Genomic DNA, 18,485 nt, shown 5'->3' with positions numbered 1-18,485 from the left:
CGCAAGCATGAAAGTTTGTAAGTCTGTAACTGTACCTCACAGTGATTAATAAAAATTATTTTTAAAAGTTTATTTTATTGCTAGGGCTTTTCTTAAGTTTGAGGATAGGAGCAGTGTTAAATATGATACTTTTATGAAGACCACCCTCCGCCAAAAAAAAAACAAGCAAGTCGATTGAAAAAATAGCAGCTTTGATACAGAAAATCTTAACATTATGCACTTACCTAAATTAAAAAAATTCTTTCTTTCATACAGTTCATGAAGGTTCAGGAGAAACAAGTCAAAAGGAGACATCCACCTGTGATATTTGCCAGTTTGGTGCAGAATGCGATGAAGATGCCGAGGATGTCTGGTACCATAGATTTATATTCTTTTAAGTAAAATACTCAGTCATTATTTATTTATTTTTTTATTTAACTCTTTCTCTAGAAACATGATTAAAAAACAATCAACTAAAATGTGACTCTGCTTTCTAAAATGGCTCATCTGGGTAGGTGCACACATGTCATGTGAGTTTGTACATGAGTACCTGAGTGAGAAAGTTAGAGGCACAAGAATGATCCTTAAAGTTCTCTAGGGTTATCTTCTTTCACCCAGTCACTACAAAAAAAAATCTATAAAAATATGCTAAGAAAATAATTAGTGCTATTCATCATTTAATTGATCTCCAGATGAATTCTCAAGGTACTCATACCCAAGAGAGGGACCCAAAGTTCAAAAGAATATTTTTGTGTTGTAATAGTTAAGTTTGTCTTTTTCTCTTCTTTCTCTTTACTTTTACCTCCTTTCAACTAAATAGCTGGTCCTTTTAACTTTTAATTATGGAATAGCCTATCATCTATTTATCAATATTTACATAACTGTGGCCCACTTCCAAACTTGTTTTCTTCTTAAATCCTCCTGTCCTACCAATTAGTAGCCTACTTTTATCCCTCGAACTCACATTTCCATGAATTTTACCTGTGACCCCCTGGGAATATTCTGGTGACCCACAGAAAGCTCCATGACAACGGGCTGAAAAATACTGATCTAAAAGACAGCAAATTTTGGCCACTATGATTTTATATAGAACTTAATTTGTTTAAAACTACAGCTGTAATTTTGTTGGTGGTAACTTTGTGGACTGGTGGGCAGGGTTGAAAAACTGTTTTGAATACAATTAAGTTGAGGATTCCAAATGAGCAAATTGGAGTTTTTAGAGTAAATAATTTATTATAGGTAAACACTGCTCTTGACCTGCTCTTCTCTCTGAAATAACTTCTCATTAACAAAAGGAGACTTCAGTAGAGTTTCCATAGATATAAAACATTTCCATAAACGACCAGCTATAACTTAATTCAGAGAGACTCAATGTAATGTTGACCCTTTCAATGTAAATAAGCATTATTTCCTCAAGAACATCCTGGGCATCTTACCAATAGATTAAATTATACCTTTCGAAGATGGTTGATTGTTATAATTACCTTAGGAGTTTTTCACACACACCAGTACTTTACTTTCACCCAAAATTTAATAAAATAGAATTTGAAAGCAATATTTTATTTTCTAAAACTTCTGAAAATGGCTATAAAGATATCTCTTTAAAATAAATGACTGATTCAAATCCTTCTTTCTCCTGCAGAATTGTATTGCTTAATGAAATACTGATAAAAATATATCCTTAAAATATTGCATTTTCAATACTTGCAGAAGACTGCATCTGTAGCTGAATTTTATTTTTAAAGTTGTTGATCATCTTAAAGTCACTCAATCTATTTAGAATATGTCACCAGATTCCTAATTTTTGTTTTTCTGGGTTTCATTATATTTAATGATCACTCTTAAGTGGCATAGTTCCACTTTTCAAGGATTTAAGAAATGATATATTAAAGCCAACTCTTAGGAGCTAGATCGATAACACAATGGGTAGGGCATTTGCCTTGCAAGCGACCGACACAAGTTCGATTCCCAGCATCCCATAAGGTCCTCTGACCACTACCAGGGGTAATTTCTGAGTGCGGAGCCAGGAGTAAGCGCTGAGCATTGCAGGTGTGACCCCCCCCCCAAAAAAAACATTAATACCAGTACTAAAAAGCCTGGTTGGTAATTCTGGGCTTGGTCAATAATGTGCATTCCCTCCCCAACCCCATCTTCAAAATAATCCGCAAGGTAGATTTTACTATCATTTCACTTTTCACCGAGGAAACTGTTTTGAAGTATTTATATGACAGGACCAAGAAGAAGATATGAGGTACAATTTATCTCCTAGTCTAAACATAACTGTTTAAACATAGATGCAATAAATATAGTATTTCTTTCCTATAAAGAAAAGTAAGATGATATCACATTGTTGTTTTGATTTGCATCTCCCTAATAATTAGGGCTGTGTGCCTGAGTACAGACAACTGGTTAAAGAAACTTTGGTACATCTACAAAATGGAATACTACGGAGCTGTTAGGAAAGATGAAGTTATGAAATTTTCATATAAGGGGATGGTCATGCAAAGTATCATGCTAAGTGAAATGAGTCAGAAAGAGAGGGACTGGCATAGAATGACTGCACTCATTTGTGAAATATAAAATAACATGAGACTAATACCCAAGGACAGTAGACACAAGGGCCAGGAATATTGCTCTATAGTTGGAAGCTTGTCTCATGAGCTGGGGGAGAAGACAGCTGGGATAGAGAAGGGATTACTAAAACAATGATGGTTAGAGGGATCGTTCAGGATGGGAGATGTATGCTGAAATTAGATAAAGAAACAAATGTGATAGACTCTCAGTATCTATATTGAAAACTGTAATACCCAAAAGTAGAGAGAGAGTGTGGGGGAAATTGTCTACCTACCATAGAGGCAGAGGGAGGGTTGTAAAGAGTAGCAGGGGGTATACTTGGGATATTGTGGTAGAGTATGTGCACTGGTGGAGGAATGGGTGTTCGATGATTGACTGAAACTCAAAATGAAAACTTTGTATCTGTATCTCACAGTGATTCCATAAAAAAAAAAAAAGAAGAAAGAAAAGTAACAAGATGAAGTAACGAGTTGACCAGATTCCAGGCAGCTAGAACACTGGAACTTAGTGTTTCATGAGGTGCAAGATTGGAGCTGGTGATAAGAGCAAACAGTGGGAAACTGTTCAAGCAGTGTCATTCCGGGATTACAGCAACAGTTCAGGTCTAGGACAGCAGGTGACAAAATGAAATATGAACTTTATTAATGGAATTAGAGAGACTCCTATAGGTTATAGGGTTCAGCCATGAAAGCTAGAAATCAGGAAAATGAATTCAGCTGCAAAGGATAAGGGTAAAATAGAATTTCACCCATCATAGTATTGGATATTATGAGGAAAATTAACTGGGGACTGATACTAGGAAAGATATCCACCTATAACAACTTATATGGAAAGCCAAATAGCCTTAGTTAGAAAGGACTGAGACAGGAACCTAAATCCCAGAGATAAATTACTAGGTCAGAATGAAAGTAGCAACAATAATCTCTGGGTGCTGAATAAGTTTTCCTTTGGGTAGGGCATTTTACTCTCCCCCACTCTTCCAAAAATAAGATTAGTTCCAAAACATGGAAAAAGGCCGAACCTCCAGATGGGGCTAAGTGGCCATAGCTGTGAATGTTAGAGGGATGCAGGGGGCATGGAGCCAAGAAGATCATTATACTTCCAGACAAGAATGAAATGTTGGTAGCATTTAAATAAACTGTACTTAAAACACCCAATGTAAGCAATAAGAAGTGGTGCAGACAAATAAAGGGTGTTTGGAGGATCCTCCCAGGAGGGGAGATGCATGTCAAAAGTAGACTATGGACCGAACATGTTTGCCACTCAATGCCTCTTTTGCAAACCACAACACCCAAAAGGAGAGAGAGAACACAGGGGATTGCCCTGCCACAGAGACAGAGGGGGATGGGGGGATGGGGTTGGGAGGGATATTATCCATGGTGGTGGAAAATGGGCACTGGTGGAGGGATGGGTATCTGATCATTGTATAATCGAAACCCAAGCACAAAAAATTGTAAATCTACAACTGTTTAAAAAAAAAAAAGAAAGAAACAAAAAAAAATTAAAAAAAAAAAAGAAGTGGTGCAGAAATGATAAACACATTGATTTTCATTTACATAGATACCTATGTCTGTTAACATACTGTATTTAGTTGTGGTCATGAAGAAACAGCTGAAGGACACAAGGATGAAGCAATAAATGAAATTAAAGAGGCATAGAATGAAGAGGCTATAAAAGTAAGAAAGGAAGCAATTAGGGAGTGATCAGACTCTAATCCAAGTCAAGTGAATCATGGGATCTTTGATGTGCTACTGATTTTAGATGAAAACACAGTCAAGATTTTTTGCAAGCATAAAACACCATGTGTGCTTTATGACAACAAAGAGTTCCACTCCGTTTTGTTTTATGTTTTTGTTTCCTCTGACATCAACGAAACTGAAATTTTATGCCTAGAAATATACTTAACTCTGAATTATGATGTAAGAAAAACATGTAAATAAGTTCAAGTCAGAATCTTGTTATACCTGCTATATTGAAATAAGGTGAAAAATTAATTCCTAATCTTTCTTTAAATTGGCATAACAAGTTAGTATTTTTATCTCACCACAAATATTAATCAATGCTGATACTTTTGTAAAATTGCTCTTAGAATTTTTTAAGTACACTGTCAACTGATACTATTTCAAAAACTGTTTGGGGGCCATTGTAATAGTATAGCAGTAAAGCACTTGCCTAAACCAACCTGGATTTGATCTCTGGCATCACACATGGTCCCCCTGAGCAGAGCCAGGAGTTCAGATCACAACCAGGTGTGACCCAAAAACAAAAATAATCTAGGTAAAAAGGAGATGATATTGATCAATCATGATACTAATAATAATCTTACGGTCTTAATTTTGAGAAAGTGTATAGTTTATAAATTCATATAAGTATATGCTTTTTATTCTATGATTTCATTTTAAGATTTTTCTCTTGTCATTCTTTCCTTCTTATGAGGAGCACCCAGACTGTAGGCATTTGAATATAGATTTTCTCACAGGAAAGAAGGACCACCAAAAAATTCTTTAGTTTTTGATACTTAGTGAAGTATGGGAAAGACTTTAGCTTGCAAAAGAGAGAATTAAAGATCCACAAGGATTTCAGTACACCCCACAAATGCATTCAGTCTTCTACCAAGTTATCCCTTTATTTAGAAAGAATTTCAAACAATTGCAACTCCTGTATAAATGGAATGTGTGTTTCTACCCATAGAAAAGGAACTAAGAGAAGGACTTAAAAGATTGTTTTTCTTTATATACCGACTTTAAAAAGTCAAAAATAATACATCTGTACATCAAAGAGACTCAAATACATCTTGCAAAATACAATTTATAAAGAAAAGAATGGCTTATAAATAAATCAAACTTAATAAAATCGACTCATTTCAAAGTAATAATACCCTATCTAATAGCACTGGGAATACAAACTTATGATTTCAACAAATATTTCTGGTAGTTGGTTGGTTTTAGAAACAACTTTATATTCCCTTAATTATCTTACCTGATAAATTATTTCAGCCAAGTCCAAAGTAGGTCAGTAATAATTCTTTGCACTGAGAACTACTCCTAAGAAGTAATTAGCCTAGAACTTTCTGTTGTTCCTGTCAGTCAAAAGTAGTTCAGAGCCCAGGGGTTGATACTTGATTTAATATAAGAAAAAATCAAATTGATAGCTGCATCTGATCATAGGAATGCCTGGGTATAAAGTTGGCAGTGCACTAATGTTTCTAGTATGTCAGAATAGATCAAGGAAGGAACACAGGTTTAAGAGCATACATGACTGGGTGACAAATGATATATAGGAATTTGTTATTATGTATGCTTCATGCATAATGATTTGTAGCTCATATTCCCATTTTCTCTTTGCTTTTGTATTATTTTCTGCAAGCTACTCAGCCCCATTAGCTAAATTTCATTTGCTTAAATATTGATACTATTAATTTTTCAGAAGATTTCCATTGTGTCTTCGAAAATGTGACTGTTTTCCAGTTTTTCCTGAAGCACCCTTCTGGTGGCAATGATGAGAGGAAGAAAAGCAAAATAGATGTAGTAAAATAAGTTCAGAAGGGAGTGAATGAACATCCTTTCTTTTTTTTAACTTCATTGATGTTTCATAACTGAAACAGGGTGTGGGATTTGGCATTCCGTTTGAGTATGTCTTACAAAGACAGTTTAGTTTGAAGTCTTTAACATCTTGCTCCTTTGATCTGAGAAGGTTCTTTGTCACTAGGAAGACTGTGTTGCTGGCATCATTCCCACCTTTAATGCATTTAGACTGTGGAGAATCATGAATATTTAAAGTAAGGCAATGGCCGTGGATGATCCTTGGCACTAGATTTCACCATACATAGAAGCAAATTAGGCATTAGGTCCTGCTGACTTTAGTACATTTGGGTTATGTGTTTGATAGAAAAGATTAAGACACCTCTGAGGAAAATTTATTAAAAAATGATTTTTTAAAAAACTACTGCAGGCTGACAGAATAGTCATTAAACAAAGCAATCATATAGCAGTTTGAAATTTCCCAATTGTTTTAGATGAAGTAAAAAGATTAGTTAAGATTCTATATATTTTACCTAAAGTATGTGGATTAGTCATAAAATCTTGGTGACCTAAGAATAATTTCAGACTTCTTTAGATTGCCCTCTGGCTTCTTTTGCTTGCTTATCTCAGAACTGTATATAGGGCCACTTAACTATAATTAGTACCAGTTTATAACATGAGTTTACTCCTGGGAAGAACATACACCTACACAGACTGAAAATTGATTTGGCCTAGAAAATGTAATGCTTTTGTTGAACATATATATGACTTTATAACAAAAATAAGTAAAGGGATTGGAGCAATAATACACTGGGTAGGGAATTTGCCTTGCATACAGCCCACCCAGATTTGTTACCAGGCACCCCATATGGTCCCTTGAGCCTATCAGGACTGATTCCTGAGCACAATTCAGGAGTAAGCCCCTCAGTACCACCAGATGTGGCCCCCCAAAAATGAAAAAGAAATACAGAATTTTTTTTTCAATTTTCAGTTCCTAGGGCTGGAACAATAGCACAGCGGTAGAGTGTTTGCCTTGCGTGCAGCCAGCCCAGCTGAGCCGGGTTTGATTCCTCTGCCCCTCTGGGAGAGCCTGGCAAGCTACCCGTGACGTATTCAGTATGCCAAACACAGTAACAATAAGTCTCAAAAATGGAGGTGTTACTGGGCCCACTCGAATAAATTGATGAACAATGGGAGGACAGTGACAGTGTTCAGTTCCTAAATGCCTAGAGTTGAAATACTTCCTCGCTTATATTGCTTCTTCTCCTACACTATGCAAACAATGGCTGTTACCTTGACAAAGTGAACATATGCTTTTCATGAACCAGTATCAATTCCCACAGTAATATCACTAGAACTTTATGGTTCCAAGTGATTCCAGCTGATTTGTCCTGGTATATAGCCCCCGCAGGCTCTGCCAGGGAGTTGTAGCCAGGTGCATCACCGGGCCTCAGCAAGAACTCAAAGCTGAACTGTATAGCTTTGTATGTTAAAACCCTTGTTTTGTGTATGTGTGTTTTTTCTATCCTAAGCAGCAAAAATCATGTAACTCCTAATTTATATAAAAAAATCAAATGTTAAATAAAGGACATAAACCAAAAAAATGCACATGCAATTTGCTACTAACTTATTAGGCTTAAGTTCTCTTTATTCAGAAAAGGCACACAATATCACTTTTAGAAACTAACCATTAAAAAGATCACCCTTTCGTTGATACTGATGTGACACAGACAGCAATATTTATTAAAGAATGACATAAAAAGGCAGAGGGTGGGGCTGGAGTGATAGCACATCAGGTAGGGCGTTTGCCTTGCACTCGGCCAACCTGAATTCGATTCCATTCCTCCCATATGGTCCCCTGAGCACCACCAGGAGCAATTCCTGAGCGCATGAGCCAGGAGTAACCCCTGTGCAACACCGGGTGTAACCCAAAAAGGGGAAAAAAAGGGCAGAGGGAGTCCAGAAGAGAAAGGACACTCAGTAAACCATTTTCTCAATAAGTAGGAAACTTAGCTTCATTTTCTGGTGTCTTGGGAATAGGTGATGAAATATAGCAACGGAGTGTTTATTACAAATGTATATTTTTGCTATAGAAAGTTATGAAATAGGTAAAGAGATGGAGAATCACCAAATTAAACATCAAATAAATATGGCTCATATGCTAAGAAATATTAATTCTTATCCTAGTGACAATACCCTGCTTTTTAGTTTTAAAAATATGATGTCAATTGCTAGTTTGTCTATATAAGTTTGATTTTTATAATTACATTGAAAGGGAATTTTTTTAGGAATTTAAAAAATTGACCACATTTGCCAAAGAGAATTTAAAGAATTTCGGAAAGAGTATTTAGGAGTATTTACATATATATAGGCATGTAAAGCATTTGTTTTGTAATATTATTGCATTATATGCTTATGTAAAATATACAGTTTTATAGATATGGCATAGATATATTATGTGTATACCATGAAATATAATATTATGCAGAATGGAAGAATCAATAAAATTTGAACCCAAAATAGTTAAAACTTTAAGCATAATGTCTTTATTAAAAGTTCATCCCAGAGGTCAGGAGTTGCCCCCCACGAGCGGCTCACCAGCACAGCCATGGCTCCAAAGCACAAGGACTTAATGCAGAGCCCGGCAGCTTGTGGCAGAAAGGTGAATGGACTATGCGTTAATCCACGCCAATATGCCTGCCCAGAGGGGAAAGGGTGTTGCTCCCTTCCACATTTTACCCTCTGGAAAAAAAGATGGCAGCCACTTCTCAGCTTTATGGAAAGCCAGGTATGAGCCAGTCGTGACGGGGCAACTGATACCTCACGGGAAGGGGGCACGTTCCCGGCTCCTCCTTCACGCCCTACCGAGGTCAGGAGTTGCCCCCACGAGCAGCTCTCTGGCACAGCCATGGCTTCAGAGCCACAGAAACCAATCTCATAATTATATGACTCTCAGCAGAAATACTTCCAGGCTTAATAAGTAAAATACCAGAAATCCAAAATTGACATCATTTGATTCTTGTAACCAGCTGTAGAAAACAAATTATTTAACAATACCTTTTCACCATGTCTGATTTGGGGGTGTAAACTCTAAATAATAATGGTGCATCTTTTGTAGAACCAATGAATCTAATCAATGTAGGTAGAGTGTTAACTAGAATTCATCTGCCTCACAGGCATTGGGAGGGTTGGGAGGGGGGGATTATCAGGGTTCTTGGTGGTGAAAAATAAGTATTGGTGAAGGGAAATGTGTTTGATAGTTGCATGACCGAGACTTAAACCTGAAAGTTTTGTAACTTTTCCCATAGTGATTCAATAAATTTTTAAAAAAGTTTATCCCAGGGGCTAGAGAGATAGTATAGAAGATAGGATGATCCCCTTGCATGCAGCTGATCCTGGTTCAAATCCAGTATCCCATATGATTCCTGAGTACCACTAGAAGTACTTTCTAAGCGCAGAACCAGGAGTTTCTGCGTATAAAATGGATGTGAGTTCAGTGAGAAAATAAACAATAAATAAACTTTGATAAAAATTAATTAATTAGATTAAATTTTACCTACTATTCTATCCCATTATAATCTAGAGATTTTTTTTCTTCCCAATAGACTTTTTTCTGTTTGTTGTGATTGTGTGTGTGTTATTAGAATCTAATTGCATTTCATATATCACCAAAGCCATTCTCTTAAAATTTTTATTTAACATTGAAACTGAGTTTGGAAAATATTATTAATTCTGAACAAGCTTGCAAGTATTATATTTTTATTCCAACATAATTTATGTGCCCAGCTTCTAATTCTTCATTCAGACATTTTTGTTCCACAAGACATATGGATACTGTTCTAACACTTACAGGATAACATTTTACTAAAACTAAAACCCTCTATAAGTCTGTATAAGACATTTTTCTTGATTAACTTCAAGAGACTAAGGAGTATGGGTACTGAAAGCATTTCTATTGTCTGTATCCAGAGCATTCATAAAAATTGCTTGCTGAAGTATAAGCGTTATTTACTGAGTATCTGTCCTCCCAAAGGTGTTTTAAATTGAGCAGAAACTGTTGTTGGTCTTCAGTGATTTACTTCCAAATAGTAATATATTGTATGTGTTGGTTCATCTAAACAACAAATCAGTAAGACATCCTGAGCAGCCCACATCAGTCTGATCTAAACACATCCCCCAACAAGTGGAATATGTAATATCTAATAAGGGATTGAACAAATTGCAAAATTACATGCTACACTTAACTGAAAAATCAATACTGTACATCTAAATATTTATAAAGTAAAATAAAAAATAATTAATGAAAACAAATGTTTGATTTTTCTAGACTCCTCACCCCCTATGCAAAAAAAGAGTTGTTATTTTTTTTATCTGATGTGGTTTTATTTATCCCTTTATCATTAAGTTTGAATGAAACATTAAGAAATAAGTACAATGCTTTGGGATGGATGATCTTGTAAAGAGTATTTATTGCAGCATTTTTAATAGAGCAGACTTTTTAAAGTTTTTGAAACATAGTTTACACTGTTCTCTGAGCTCATCTTAAAATGAACTTTCTGGAAAAAAAAAGAAGAGCTTTGTGCTAGCGTATCTTATTCAAGGTTATAAAAGTCATGCTAGGTACTAACTATATCTGTAGATATTAAGATAGTTTATATATATATGGAAGAAATGTAAAATAAGTGGAGGGAAAGAACATTTTTTTAAATTTTTATTAGGGAAACACCCTGAGGTACAGTTGTAGACTTACAAATTTTTGTGCTTGGGTTTCATTTATACAATGATCGAGTACCCATCCCTCCACCAGTGCCCATTCTCCACCACCACTGATCCAGTATCCCTCCCACCCCCCATCATCCCTATCCCACCCTGCCTCTGTGACAAGGCATTTCCTTTTGTTCTCTCCCTCCTTTTAGGTGCTGTAGTTTGTAAAAGAGGCATTGAGTGGCAGTCATGCTCGGTCTATAGTCTACTTTCAACATGCATCTCCCATCCTGGGAGAATCCTCCCAACAGCCTTTATCTGGTGCTCCCTTCTCTATCACCTGGAAAATTAAAATTTTAAGTATGATTCATAATAGCAAGAATTAGTGATTTATTTTGTAACAAACGAAGATATATACATAAATATATAGGACTTTAAATATGTAACATCAACTAATTATAATAGAATGAAATGACTTTTTTATTTTTTATTTTTATTTTTATTTATTTTTATTAGTGAAACACCATGAGGTACAGTTGTAGACTTACAAATTTTTGTGCTTGGGTTTCAGTTATACAATGATCAAGTACCCATCCCTCCACCGGTGCCCATTCTCCACCCCCACCAATCCCAGTATCCCTCCCACCGCCCCCATCCCCGCATCCCACCCTGCCTCTGTGGCAGGGCACTCCCTTTTGTTCTCTCTCTCTCCTTTTGGGTGCTGTGGTTTGCTAAAGAGGCATTGGGTGGCAATCATGTTAGGTCCATAGACTACTTTCAGCAGGGATCTCCCATCCTGGGCAGATCTTCCCAGCACCCTTGATTTGGTGCTTCCTTCTCTATCTGAGCTGCCTTTATCCCTAGAGTGTGCGGCTGGCCTCCAAGCCATGGAGTAAACCTCCTGGTATTTATCACAGCTATTCTTGGGTGTTAGTCTCCTATTTTGTTACTTTATGTTCCCCAGATGAATGCAATCTTTCTGTCTGTCCCTCTCTTTCTGGCTCATTTCACTTAGCATGATATTTTCCATGTAGTGCCACTTGTATGTAAATTTCATTACTTCATTTTTTCTAACAGCTACATAGTACTACATTGTGTAGATGTACCAAAGCTTCTTTATCCAGTCATCTGTTCTCAGGCACTCAGATTTTTTCCAGATTCTGGCTATTATAAAGAGTGCTGCAATGAACAAACAAGTGCACATTCAATTCGACTATACTTTTTTGCCTCTCTGGGATATATTCCCAGGAGGGATATTGCTGGGTCAAGTGGGAGCTCAATTTCTAGTATTTTGAGAATCGTCCTTACTGTTTTCCGAAAGGGTTGAACCAGTCGGCATTCCCACCAGCAGTGAAGGAGGATCCCGTTCTCACCACATCTGCACCAACGCAGGTTGCTTTTGTTCTTTTGGATGTGGGTCAGTCTCTGTGGTGTGAAATGATATCTCATTGTTGTTTTGATCTGCATGTCCCTGATGATTAATGATGTAGAGCATTTTCTCATGTGCCTTTTTGCCATTCGGATTTCTTCTTTGCAAAAGTTTCTGTTCATTTCCTTGCCCAATTTTTTGATGGGGTTGGATGTTTTCTTCTTGTGAAGTTCAACCAGTACTTTGTATATCCTTGATATCAACCCCTGTCAGATGTATATTCGGCAAATATCCTTTCCCATTTTGTAGACTATCTTTGTATTTTAGTCACTGTTTCTTTTGAGGTGCAGAATCTTCTTAGTTTAAGATAGTCCCATTTGTCTATTTCTGTTTTCACTTGCTTAACCAGTGGCATGACATCTTTGAAGATACCATTAGCTTCAATGTCATGAAGGTTTTTGCCAACTTTGTCTTCAATGTATCTTATTGATTCCAGTCTGATGTTGAGGTCTTTAATCCATTTTGATCTTACTTTTGTACATGGTGTTAGGCAGAGATCTGAGCCCATTTTTTGCTTGTAGCCATCCATTTTTGCCAGACTTTCCTTACTACTCTTCACATTTCTTGCTCCTTTATCAAAGATTAGATGATCATATGTTTGAGGGGAGATGTCAGTATATTCAACCCTGGTCCATAGGTCTGCAGCTCTGCCTTTGTTCCAGTACCATGCTGTTTTAATTATTACTGCTTAGTTGTAGAGTTTGAAGTTAGGGAGGTTGATTCCTCCCATTTTCTTTTCCCCAAGAATTGCTTTAGCTATTCGTGGGGGCTTATTGTTCCATATAAATTTCAGGAATGTTTGCTCCATTTCTTTGAAGAATGTCATGGGTATCGTAATAAGGATTGCATTGAATTTGTACAGTACTTTGGGAAGTATTGCCATTTTGACAATGTTAATTCTCCTGATCCATGAACAAGAGATATCTTTCCATTTTCTCGCGTCCTCTTTTATTTCCTGATGCAGCGTTTTGCAGTTTTCTTTGTACAGGTCCTTTATTTCCTTAGTTAAGCTATTTCCTAGGTAGTTTATTTTCTGGCGTACAATTGTGAACAGGATTGTTTTCTTCATGTCATTTTCTTCTCTCTCACTATTTGCATATAGGAAAGCCAAGGAGTTTTGGGTATTGATTCTATCGCCTGCAACTTTACTATATAAGTCTATCATTTCTAGGTGTTTCTTGGTAAAGGTTAGTGAAACACCATAAGGTAAGTTTTAGACTTACAAACTTTCACGCTTGGGTTTCAGTTATACAATGATTGAGTACCCATCCCTCCACCAGTGCCCATTCTCCACCACCAATGATCCAAGTAGCACTCCCACCTCATCCTGCCCCACTTCTATGGCAGGGTATTCCCTTTTGCTCTCTCTTTCCTTTATGGTGTTGTGGTTTGCAATAGAGGTATTGAGTGGTCATAGTGTTCAGTCTATAGTCTGCTTTCAGCACACATCTCGCTTCTCGAGCAATCCTCTAATGCCCTTTACTTGGTGTTCCCTTCTCTATCTGAGTTGCCTTTTCCCCCAGCATGTGCTGCTGGCTTCCAAGCCATGGAGCAGACCTCCTGGTATTTATCTCAAGTATTTTGGGTGTTTGTGTCCCATTCTGTTACTTTATATTCCCCAAATAAATGCAGTCTTTCTATGTCTGTCCCTCTCTTTCTGACTCATTTCACTTAGCATGATACTTTCCATATAGAACCACTTGTATTCAAATTTCATGACTTCTCTGCATCACTTATCATCAGGGAGATGCAGATCAAAACAACAATTAGATATCATCTCAACACCACAGAGACTGGCCCACATCCAAAAGAACAAAAGCAACCAGTGCTGGCACAGATATGGGGAGGAAGGGACTCTGCTTCACTGCTGGTGGGAATGCCAACTAGTTCAGCCCTTTTGGAAAACAGTATGGACGATTCTCAAAAAATTAGAAATTGAGCTCCCATTTGACCCAGCAATACCACTCCTGGCAATATATCCTGGAGAGACAAAAAAGTACAGTCGAAATGACATCTGCACTTGTATGTTCATTGCTGCATTGTTCACAATAGCAAAAATCTGGGAAAAAAATTGAGTGCCCGAGAACAGATGACTGGCTAAAGAAACTTTGGTACAAAATGACTGTTTAATTGAAGCATGCGTTTTGATTTTAACTAAATATGCTTTTTCTTTTTCTAGAAAATTTAGTGATGCGAAAAATAAAATACTGTGAAACTGCTTGCATTGCAACAAATGTTGAATAGTCTTTCTTTGGGCAATAAACAAATAATAAGAAATCATGCATTGATCAATGCATGGTTACCACTGACATTCTTGTGTAACGTTTACTTTCAAAGGGGACATATTATGTTTTTCATTATTGTAAACAATTGGTTGAAAAATTATTTCTCTTTCATCTTTTTTTTACTTGGCAAAAGGCCTTAGTACTGATGCTCAGTGGCCATGGGGCTACGATCAGGCAATACTTTGTCCCATGATGCTCAGATCTGATGATGATGTACTGCTCAGGGTCATGTAGTACAGGATATCCAGTTTCAGAGCTCATGCATTCTAAGCAGGTGCATTGAGTTGCCCATCCCAGCATTTTCCTTTTTATGTCTGTGTGGCAGACATTAGGAAGAGGAAGGAAGAGGAAACCCTTTTAGTATAAATATCTAATATACTACTTTCTCCTCATGATCTCTAATATTTTTTGAGTCAATAGGCAAATAATGATATCCTCGATAGGCAGACACATACAAGAAAGCCTTAAGGTTTAGGTGGCCAATTAGTATTAAAGAAGAAAAACCCAAATGATTTATGCCTTGGAGCGATAGCACAGCAGGTAGGGCATTCGCCTTACAAGCAGCCAACATGGCCGACCCGAGTTCGATTCCTCCGCCCCTCTCGGAGAGCCCAGCAAGCTACTGAGAGTATTCGATATGCCAGACACAGTAACAACAAAGTCTCCAATGGAGACGTTACTGGGCCCGCTCGAGCAAATCGATGATCAACGGGAGGGCCTTTACTTTACTTTTACTTTACCTGGAGCGACAGCACAGCAGTAGGGCGTTTGCCTTGCACGCAGCCAACATGGCCGACCCGAGTTCGATTCCTCCGCCCCTCTCGGAGAGCCCGGCAAGCTACCGAGAGTATCTTGCCCGCACGGCAGAGCCTGGCAAGCTCTCCGTGACGTATTCGATATGCCAGACACAGTAACAACAGGTTCATCCATATTGCAGCAAATATAAATATTTCATTTTTCTAATTTTTAAAGTATATTCCATTACATGCATATGCCACATTTTGTTTGTCCATTAATCTTTTAGCTTTTGGTTATGATGAATAATGCTGGTTGTTATGGACCTTTGAGCACTGTGTGTAAGGCTTTATGTAAATGCATATTTTCATTTCTTTTTATTATATTCCTGAAAGTGGATTTAATGGGTATATGGTAACTTTAGTTTAATTAAGAGGATGGACAGGGTGAACTTCCTTAATATTTCCCAGAGTGACATTATTCCTTTATTTTTCCATCAGCCATGTTTGGGTGTCCAAATTTTCTTCTCCACAGCCCTTGTTAATACTTGCAATTACTTCCCTGAGTATTGTAATACTAGTGAGTGTGAATTAGTGTGTGACTGGAATATTAATTTGAATTTTTCATACCTGCAGCAGAGCGGAGTTTCTTTTCAATTATTTGGTGGTGATCTAAACATTTTATTTGGACAAATATATATATATATATATAACAAATATATATTCAGATATTTTGTCCTTTTGTTTTTTGTCAATTTTTTTCACTTGTGAGTTTTTATATGTTTCTTATGTTTGATATGCAAGTCATTTTTCCATTCTGTAGAGTTATCTTTTCACTCTCTTGATGACATGTTTTGTTTCATTTGGGGTAGGTCAGGGAGGCACACTAGGCAGTGCACAAGGGTTACCAGTGTCTCTGTGCTCATAAATCACTCGAATCACTCCTGGCCTGACTTAGGAACCATATGAGGTACCGAGGAGTGAATTCTAGTTGGCACCATGCAAAGCAAAGATCCCGTCTGCTATACTATCTCCCCAGGTCCTCTTGATACCTTCCTATTAAACACAGATGTGTTTTGTGTTCATGGATTTCAATTTATCTGCATTTTCTTTTATTGCTTGTGCTTTTCATATTGAAAAGACTTTGCTTAACCTAATGTTACAAAAATTTACTTTTAAGTTTTCTCTCTGAGAGAACATAGTTATAGTTTTCACTTTTTATATTTATGTCTTTGCTTTTATAGTTAGCTTTGTATTTTATGGGAGGAAGGAGGGGTACAAAATAATTCTTTTCAAAATAGATACACAGTTGCTTCAGTTCCATTTGTTGAAAGACCATTCCTTTTCTACTGACTTTTCTTGGAGAGGATTCATGAGGATTTATATTTAAACTTATTCTGTTAAATTGATATATAGTTTTATCCTTATGCTATACTAAAACATGGAATATAAGAGTGTTGGTCTAAATGATGTCTATAGTGCCTTTGAATTCAAATATTATTTAAGATAAGAGAGTAATTAATTATTTGAAGCCTTAAAGACCTACTTCTCAATCATCCCCAGTGGCAGTGGCAAAGTTCTTCTTTTCCTTTTGACCTAATAATTCCATTAAGCCATTTTTAAATTAGAAAAGATATTGTATTCACAAGCACTTACCACTCAGAATTTTAACTCATTCAAAAATTAGCAGAATTATTTTTTTATATTGGCTAATAATCTCTACAGAAAGCAGGAAAATAGGAAGCTCTTCAAAGGATTTGAAGCAGCTGTTGCAAAGGTAAACATACAATGAAGCTATTTCAATAAAAGGATGAATTCATGAATTGAATAACAAAGCAATGCTGAGACAAAAAGAAAGAGGCAAGCAAAATAATTTTAATAAAATTATTTTTAAAAAAATTAAACTAAGAAGCTGCTACAGTTTATTAAAAAACCTTATTTCTGAGTATCCTGGCACTCGGAGTATGGAAGAAATGGGACAGTTTTTATTGTGTAATCAGATAAATGGCTATCTCATCAAGAGCTGCTTTAACCAGTTCTGTGTTCCACAAGAATTATAGTCTCTGACTATAATAGGATTGTTGAATGAAATAAAAGTCAATGTCTTTGGTAACCAGCTTATAAACCGTATAAAATCATTTAAATTGGATGCAATGTAATGTATCAATGATAAACTTCTATAATTATAAAATTATAACTTTGCAGAGATAATTTTCTATAAGAACTGAATAATGATGTACAGATATATCATTCTCATGGTATTTATCTTGGTACATGGTTAAAGCAAGAGGAATAAATGACTTATATATCCCATAGTTTTATTCATTTATTCATAGCTATCTCATCCAGAGATTATGCATAAAACCCAAAATACTTAAGAGGAGACTTTGGGATTATAATTCTAATGTACATATAGTTAAACTAGCAAACAGATGCTAAGGGATAATTTGTTCATGTTAACAGAATATGTAAGAATTGAGATAGTTCTAGAATAGTGTTTCATGAATAATCCTCTGATTTATCTCAGTTTATTTTTGAACAACTAAGAAACTAGATAATCTGTTATATGAAAATAATTTTCATTTTATATTTTCCAATAAATATTTAAGTATTAATTAAAATCAAGGTGTGGCTATTGCATAACTTGTAAAAATAAGAAAGCACTGATTAGATTTTTATGACAAATATCCTTATTTTGATTAGTATTAAATTGTTACACATAAAAATCAGAAGAATATATGTAATATATAAGGTAATGTATAAAAACATAGGAACTAGAACTCTGATTATGGGTTTAAAATTCAAAATTTGATTGAGGTATATTTATAAGAATTTGCACTGTTATGTCTGCTTTCATTTTTCTAGTAATTTAAGCAATAAATTGCTACACCTATTGACTATGTTTACCTAAAACTTCTCACGATGAAATTCATAGTCCTTTTAGTATAACCAAGCTTCTGGGAATGTTAACACCAACTGAATCTTTTTACCCCCTCCAGGTTTTGTTTGTCCTAAATCAACTTTCAAATTAATGTCTTGTACTTCAGTGCTAAATTAGAGAAATACTTGCATTAGCAACCAAGCAACAGGATAATAAAGTTGAGTGCAAGAGGGCAGTAGACCTGGAATTTAAAATTTGTGCTCCACTGTAATTCTATTTGTGCTTCTTAGAATATTAGCTAGAATTGTAGAGTAATGTGGATATTAAAAATTTTGGCCTGCCAACTTACTAGTCAGAAGATTTCTTTATAATCTTATA

General features: G+C 36.1%; 1 protein-coding gene across 1 annotated transcript in view; it reads left to right on the top strand.

The window, feature by feature from the left end:
• The window catches only part of TMEFF2 (transmembrane protein with EGF like and two follistatin like domains 2), a 289,942-nt gene that overhangs the window by 167,581 nt on the left and 103,876 nt on the right, over positions 1–18,485 (top strand). Inside the window, exon 5 of the mRNA XM_056111636.1 lies at positions 256–352. Coding sequence (XP_055967611.1) covers positions 256–352 — 97 coding nt within the window. The remainder of the gene's footprint in view (positions 1–255; positions 353–18,485) is intronic.

The sequence above is a fragment of the Sorex fumeus genome, unplaced genomic scaffold (assembly GCF_029834395.1).
Source record: "Sorex fumeus unplaced genomic scaffold, SorFum_2.1 ptg000014l, whole genome shotgun sequence".
Taxonomy (NCBI): Eukaryota; Metazoa; Chordata; class Mammalia; order Eulipotyphla; family Soricidae; genus Sorex; species Sorex fumeus.
This window is presented reverse-complemented; position numbering and strand designations above follow the sequence as displayed.